The sequence below is a fragment of the Malania oleifera genome, chromosome 3, assembly GCF_029873635.1.
Source record: "Malania oleifera isolate guangnan ecotype guangnan chromosome 3, ASM2987363v1, whole genome shotgun sequence".
Lineage (NCBI taxonomy): Eukaryota > Viridiplantae > Streptophyta > Magnoliopsida > Santalales > Ximeniaceae > Malania > Malania oleifera.
The window spans coordinates 13906155-13914533 of NC_080419.1; the positions used below are offsets into that span (position 1 = coordinate 13906155).

Sequence of the window (8379 nt, forward strand, 5' to 3'; positions counted from 1 at the left end):
TATGCTTTCAAAAATAGTATTTTGTTTTGGATAAAATTTTGGGCCTCCCTGGCAAGAAAAATACCAGTATAAAGACATGATGGGCCTCTCCACCTATTGCCAATTGATTTTTGATGGGTCGCATGCCTATTGGTTTCATCACATTGGTACAAAGTGTGGCCCGTGTGGGTCTTACCCCACACCTCATGGGCCTGAGTAACCAAATGGGCCTTCCTAAGGGAGCTAGTGCTGATAATTGTACGGCCACTTAAGAGTGAAGCCGGCCACTGGAAATGACTACATATTAGAATCACTGGCAAAATGTCGGTCGGTCAACTGTTGATTAAAGAAAAGTGAAGCCACTGAGGAGGACAATAGTTGTGGAGTGTGGTGGTCTGTTTTGACCCAAAAGTCTCACATCAAAGTAAAGAAAATTCACTAATATAATATATGAACTTGGATGAATGCTCCACCCATTGCCAAATGTATTCGAGTTGGACGCATATTGGGTTCATTATATGATTGTTTTTGTTGAAGTAATATAGCTGGATAGTCGGAGCTTGTGTGCGTGGTTTTTTTTTTTTTTTGAATTTTTAAATAGCTGAGTTTCCCTGCAAAAATCTGTGAATTTCTTTATAAGATATCGATTCTGTGATATCTGATAAACTAAAATTTTAACTTTGAACCTGGCCTGTGGGTTTTAGTCTATGAATTTTTGCATATGTTCTAAAATTTCATCTCTGCGTTAGCTACTGACTAGATTTCCTTGCTCAATGAGAATAAATAATGCTAATAGTCGAATAATAGTAATAATAAATTAATTAATTGTTATTTTTGGTAAAGCAGATGAACCTTGTTGGCGCACTGGGAACATGATCTGTGCTCTGCTGATTGGCTTTCTTGTTTTAACTGATAGCCAGACATGGTCAATTGCATTGATATGCATTGGTCGGCGTGTCAAATGGTTTTTAATTATTCTTTATAAATATTCATTAATTAAATCTCAATATCTCTCTCTCTCTCTCTCTCTCTCCACAATTTCTATCACAAAAAGCATGAAGTAAAATGATAGATACACACAAAGATATGGATTTGTACCCTCAATTAAAATCAGCAATTTTATCTGTTCCTGGGGCTGGGTGTATGAGTATCTGATAGTCTTGAAGGACTGACTATGTCGGCAGTATTAGGTGTCCTGCTCGTGTCCTGAGTAGCATCTCGACTACACATATACTCGATTCATTGCTCCTACATTTTGAGTAGTATCGTGGCTAGATGGCACCCATGTGTCATGTGTGTGGAATTCACCACCTTGTGTCTTGTCAGGAGACTACTCCAAACGTGTCTCCCAAATACAGGATTGAGGCTGCTGCTATTTTTAACAACCTATACCATTGTGAGGCTTGTTACAAAATTCACTTCAATGTTTAATGGTTTCTAGATTTATTTTAATGGTTGAATTCATGAAAATATACACACACAATAACCCAAGGTGAGCAATATCAAGATTAGATCCCATGGTTCTTTTGCCCTTGGATTTAGGCCTTACTGGCCGGCCATGATCTTAACTACTTCAACAATAAGACTTTCAATCTCTCTTGATTTTCCCAGTGTTTACAATTCCTTAATTTGTGAGTCTCAGTAATTTTTCTGTATTGCTGGTGTTTTGGTCTCAGGTCCATGGCTCAGCTTCCAACAGATTCTGCAAGGTATTGCAGTTGCCTTCTTCGTCCTATATTATTAGTTAATTGCCAAAAGCTTCTTTTTCAAATTTATGAAAGAGATTATTCCATTTGTGAGCTCAGCTTGCACTTTAAATATTTTCTAATCAAGTTGTACTATTATTCTTGTATAGTTATCATTTTTAACTCAAAATCTGAAACTTTCGGCATTGATCGAACCCTGATTTGTTTGTAAGAACATGAAAACTAATGATGGATGATAATTATTTCTAAAATGGTTAAATTAACGTACAACATTTCATTTTCAGTTGAGGTTTGACCTGATTATCTAGGAAATAGCAATCTGTAGCCTATAGTGTTAGGCGATTCAGGATTCGATTTTTCTTTTCACTTGTTTGATTGCTGTCAAATCGCTAGATAGTATAAGATTTATGTCTGAAGCTTTTTCGATGCGTAAAATTATGTTTATAATTATGGCTAGCATTATATATTTGTGAAGTTGAGGCTTTTCCATACTTGAATTTTTTTTTAAAAAAAAAAAAGACAAAAAAGGAGAAAAGATGAAATTATTGACGATGGAAGGGAAAAAAGTTGCATGGCACTAACATGGTAAAAAAGGTGAGGAGAGTTTGCTTTGCTTACATGCTTAAGCAACCCATTATCTGGATTCTCTTGTCTTTCTTAATAAAGAACGACAGTGTATAATACTCATACCAATAGTACTAATAGTAGTATTAGAAAAATAAAACAAAAATTTTAAACAAAAAAAATCGAGGGCTTGTAGTTTTCACTTAAGGCCAAGGCAGCATGACGTACTCCCCCAAGATTCTTCATTAAACAAAACCAAATGCATTCATGGGTTATGATACATTTTGATACACACATATTCTCTCTCTCTCTCTCTCTCTCTCTCGCACTTTCTCTCACTGTCTGTGAAATAAATAAACAGAGAGATGGGTTCTAATGCAAATCTGATGGCGTCTCTTTCTCAAATCCAAGCTGGCATACCCCATCATGCATGTTAACGTCTCTGACAAAGGAACTTTTTGTGCTTGGAGGCTGAAAAGCATGTGTTGCTCGTTCAGAGGTGCCTAAGGTTGCCCTGTTTTATTTTAGGCTAATTCCATTGGGGGGTGGTGGTGTGCACGTACTTTGGTTTGGATCACATTCCATGTTTGGGCATGAAAATCTCACTATTAGGGTAGGGAGGGTCCAACCAAGTTCATTTTTTTCTATTATTATTATTTTTTCCCCTTTTCCCAATAAACCTTTAAGCTGCAAGTACTCAGAGGGCTCATATACAAAAACATAGGGTAACAAGAGGCACACACAGTGTCTATGTTTGTGAGCCCCAGCTTCCCGAAAATTTGTTTAAAAATAAATATATTATCAATTTTTAATTAGGAAAAAAGATAAAGAGTAGTCATGGGAGTATTTTAGGAATCCAAAAACTAATCCAAAACAACTGCCAGATAGGAGAATTGTAAAATACTAGACTAGGTTATCCTCGTGCAATCTGTAATCCAAGGTGGATTCTCTTGCACCAAAAATGAAAAAATGAAAGAGGAAAAAGAAAACAAAAAGTGCTTTCCATATAAAAATTTTCAAAAATCTAATTACATCAGTAGTTGAATCAGATGCTAGTCCATACCCATGTTACACATGAGGTCATTACTTTCACCGCTCATGCGCTGTATATAATATGAGGGAATAGGGTATCTATGGTCAATCCAACCCTATCCGTTTACTTAACAACGTATGCACACCCTTAACCTCATTTCATTCTATCCTTAATTAATCATGGTCTCCCCACTTTGAGATAATGGAACTTAAAGTTTTAGGGTTTAGATAGAGTTTAGTGTAGAATGGAAGTAACAAATTGGTCAATACATCCAGTAGCATAAATAAATTGGATTTTAATGACTTCCACCAATGGCATTAATGCTTGTATTTAAGTGGGTGGGGTTTGAATTTTGATATAGTTTGCGTCCATATTTTCTTGAAATCTTGACACAAATGCATTCTACTGAAGAAAGTAAGAATGAAAAATAATGATAAATTAACATATGAGAGCTGGAATCATAGTAATAATTAATAGTGACATCTATAGGGGAGCTGGTATCATAAACCCTAAGTGGAGATCTGTATAGGATTTTAGTATAAACTGTTTTGTCTGTTTGCTTTTCTTTTTCCTTGAATAGCTAGCATCAGAAAGTTGTATGCAAGAAATCAAACTGTCCATGAAGAAATATAGAAATGTATACTTGTAAATATATTGAAGGGGACTAATGAAAGGAAAGGAACATGCATGCATGTGTAATCACACAAGGGCAATCCCAGAAAGCTATTGATGAGCAGTGTTTCACAGGCTGCATATCCTACTTATCTAATGGTGCATTTTACATTACCACACTTAGAAACCAGAAGCAATAGGCCTTTAAGCAGCCACCCTCAACTAGGAATGAGTCCCCACACCAACTTTTGTGGGTAAATGTGCCTGTGATCATACAGCTTTAAACATCCCCCGGTAGCTCATCTCTTGTCTACCACATCACATGGCTTGGACTCCATGTGCTTCTGGAATCACATCATATATGTTATATATTATGATATATTAAATTTTAATATGGTACTCAAAAATTAATCTTTTATTTTAGTATTTTATTTGTAGAGAGAAGAGAGGATGAGAGTGAAAGTGAGAGAGACAGCAGTAGTCTTCATAGATAAGTGCCTAGCCGACAGCCAAAAGATTGTTTTAGTGGAGGATCACTGCGTCGCCTTTTCGATGGGCTTTAATTCGTTGGCAAGGAAAGGAAAGATTTTTTTCTGTGCTGTCTGTGCGATGAAAAATTTAATTGGGTTTATTTGGGCGATGCTAATGCTATAAAAACCATAAAAGTTACACAAAACATGCAATTTTAGTTCTTTACAAATCAAATTACATGGTACGGGAAAAAACCCAAAAAGAAAAGTTTCTGTTCATTTTTGGCAGGCTCAAAATTTATGCACCGAAAGAAAAGTTGAATTTCTGTTAATCACAAGGAATTTGTCCGTACTAATCATAGCGCGTTCCATCATCATGGTAGGATTTGAATGAAAAGCAAAAGGTAGGTCACTGAGATGGCTGTATGTGACACTATTCATGAAATTTATGTTAGTATCGGTAGAGTCTATGAGTGGGCTTGATATGCATCAGTGAGTACCAAATTGATCTAAAAGTTTAAACCTATTGAATTTTGGACCCAATCATATATATAAGCACTCATCATCCACTCAATTTTTTCAATTTGGGACAAAATATTTGCTCAAGTGGGCCTTACCACCGCGCCTTATGTGCCTCAGATTGCATTCGACGTGTCTCCAAACCAATCATATTTCTCATGTCTTGATCCTGTTCAAATCCATCTTCTATGCCTAGATGATCCTTATTGGCCTTGGTCACACACTTGGTTCTTAACTGTTAGCACATTAGGAGAATTACCTTCACGTTTTGACTTTTTTTTTTTTATGATGTCGTTCAACCAGAATTACAAACCTTCGGCTTTGATATCACTAGTTAGCATCGAAGTAGTTCCACAGGTGGACTTGATATACATGAGTGAGTACCAACTTGACCCAAAAGTTTAAGCTAATTAGGTTTTGGATCCAACCATGTATAAAAGCACCCATCATCCACTCAATATTTTCAATATGACATAAACTCACAAGTGAAATTCTCAATGATTTAATCACACATCAAGTCCTTTTAAATTCATACGGTGGAAGAGGGCCCAAAGGTCACATCCACAGTGATACTGATTTTTTTCTAACAATTTCACCGATTCCAGCAGTCTCCTTATCAAACCAATAAAGAATTTTCAACCTGTATAAATAATATAATTTGTCTGAAGACAAAACTACCTCCTATTTTGCAATTTAATTAGTGAAGGAGCAGTCAGATTTGGTCCCCTTGTTCTGAGCAAGAAAGCTAAGATGATGATAAGATCAGCTCGGGGGCCATGGATTCTATGCCACTTAAATGACATCAGTTCCTAAATTTCAAAGGCTGTGGGCTGATTTTCTTCTCTTTCATATACTCTCTTTGAATTCAATCTATAAAATGGGCTTTGACTACCTGACTTATGACACATACATCTAACGACTGACTGCTAGTTTTTGGGGAAAAATTAAGGTAGTAAAGCAATCGTTGTCAATAAATATTTGGTGAACCTTCATTTCCTGGTCTCTTGTTTGCTATCTTTTGGAAGAAGCGAAAGAAAAAGGAAACAGGAGGGCAGGAAATTTTGGGGGAATGTTTTAACCCTTTCTCTCTCTCTCTCTCTCTCTCTCTCAATAACATTCAAACCCACTAATGGACATTCCATTTTCTACGCGCATAATTTTATATATATACGTATAAATGTATATATAGTACTGTATGTATGTTTGTATGCATCTATATACTTTTTTGGGTATTTCTTTATTCTGTTATGCTGTGTGTGACAGATCAAGAATAGTCTAATTCTAGTGGTGTAAAAAGGCCACCTCTCTGTGTACAACAGGCCTCCAAGGCACTTTTTGCGGACTACAAATTCAGGCTCCACTTCATTCAATCTCCCCATGCTCAATCCTCTTCTTACTCTTCCCTCTGTCCCCAGTTCTTCTCCCTTCTCCACTTCTTTCTCTCACACACACAAGCCCGCCAAGTAAAAAAAGACCTTTTTTGTTGCATCAGAGTGAACTCAACTATCCTGTTCTTCCCCTGTTTCATCTCACAGAGTTTTCTCTGTTCTGCCTCTGGCATTTTGAGTACCTTTTATCGTCATGTCGATGACTGAGTTCCAAAAGTTGCAGTCATGTCTTAATTCTCAGCTCGTAGAGCAGAGGACTCTGAAGGTCAAACCGAGCTCACCACAGTCTCCCTTCTCTCAATTGCTTGGATTCAACATAAAGTCCTCCATTTTAGATTCCAACACTCAGGAATCCGAAGAGAAATGTCACTACGAGCAATACAGCGAGAAGAATAGCTATCCTTCTAACAACTATGTCTCCCCAAATCATAACTCGGGTTGCTGGAGCTTCATCCAAGCACTCTCCAATACCTCCCAAAATCCCAAAGAAGTAGTGGACACAGAAAAGTCCTCTTTCTATCCTGAGGTCAAGTATTCACTTAGCCAAAGGAGCTTGGAATTGTGCACTGAAAATTTGGGCAGCGAGACGGGTTCCGATATGTTTGAGAGCAGCATTTTCTCATCTTCCTTGTTGGGTTCCAATGGTGGGGATTATCCAATGAGAGACCAACCAAAAAGTCGACGCTCTTCAAGGTTGGAAAAACAGAATTCTCCTAATTTTCCTCCTCCATTGACGACGTTAAGCGGATATGAACCTCTTGAAATCAGGCCTCATCGTGAGGATGGGCGGTTAGTGATGAAAGCAGTTGCAGCCTCATCACCACACTCATATTTTCAAGCTGAAAGAAGTGATGGACGTCTTAGACTGTGCCTACTGAATTATCGTGCTCATGATTTTGACTCCGAGGATGCTGCCGAAGAAAGTGAGGGCGAAAATGGAGACAGCGAAAGAGATAGCTTTGAAAATGGGGGAGAGACTGCAGAGAAAGAAGAGGAAGAGCAGGATTATGCGGAAGAGGAGGGGGAAGAAGATTGTGATGGATGCTTGAGGGTGGGAGTGGATAGTGCTAGTCTGGATTTTGGGGTTGAAATGGGAATGAAGAAATTTCATAGGCCGAGCAGGTGCAAAGCAGGAAGATGTGGAGAAGAAAAATTGTTAACTTGGGAGTCTTTTTGGGTGGCTACTTCCTAATGCTTTGTTTTTTATCTCTCTCAATTAAGATACCACAATTTTTAATTCCATTCTACTCATCCTCTGCTGCTGCGCTTTTTTGGAAAATCACTTGTTTCATAGAATATGCTTGTGTTGGGTAGTTATTATCGTTATTTTATCTTTCCTCTTTCTCTGCCCCCGAGACAAACATGTCCACTGCCTGTTTTGTTATCAGTGTTGTAATTTCTTCTTTTCTTCATCCTCCAGTGATCATTTCATTTTGGGTTTGTGGCTAACCTGACACTGTTCTTCAGACTCTTGAGACAAAGGAGAGATGGTCAATTCTTCCTATTGTTGGTGGGTTAACCCATCTGAGCACAATCTCATGTTGTACCAGACTAATTTTCAAGTTTAGTCATTTTAATTTTAAATGAACTTTACTCAACTCGACCCATGTCATTTGTTGCGTCATGCTTGGGATTACTGTGACAATAATAAAATAATTAATTACATCCACCAAATAAGAACTTGGTATTCGACTTTATTTAAGTCGAGAAGAATAGAATGGTAATTGTTTATTAGTCTAGTGTCAATATCAAAAACATATAACAATAATGATGAAGATGATGATTAGGATGACCTAGTCTTAGTTTAAGCTTTGAAAATAAGTGGCACATGTTTCCATTAATTTTGAAACCACATTTCCCCTTGAAATCGCATTTTTGGGTATATAAGACTTCTTAAGTTGTAGGTCCCAACCCTCCAATTGTAACATAACAAGCGCGGGGCTGCTAGGGTTGATGAAAACTAGCGCATGAGAGATTGTTGTGAGGTTATTGGAGAATTTAATTGAAAACATAATGAATAATAAGTAGAAGTGGTTAAGCTCTAAATAAAGTAATGAAGCCATAACTCATGAAAATGAAAAATTCAAGGCAAAAAACTGAAAAAGTTC

The 8379-nt window shown here is 37.2% G+C and overlaps 1 protein-coding gene and 1 long non-coding RNA gene across 2 annotated transcripts in view; both read left to right on the top strand.

Moving 5' to 3' along the window:
• Positions 1-1968, top strand: part of LOC131150187 (uncharacterized) — a 51225-nt gene extending 49257 nt beyond the window's left edge. Inside the window, exon 4 of the long non-coding RNA XR_009135487.1 lies at positions 1656-1968. This is a non-coding gene — a long non-coding RNA (uncharacterized LOC131150187). The remainder of the gene's footprint in view (positions 1-1655) is intronic.
• Positions 1969-6272: 4304 nt separating this feature from the next.
• On the top strand, positions 6273-7869 carry LOC131150188 (protein FANTASTIC FOUR 3-like). The gene has a single exon (XM_058100784.1). It carries the CDS (start codon positions 6465-6467, stop codon positions 7461-7463), a length of 999 nt encoding a protein of 332 aa, XP_057956767.1. The 5' UTR covers positions 6273-6464; the 3' UTR covers positions 7464-7869.
• Positions 7870-8379: the final 510 nt, after the last annotated feature.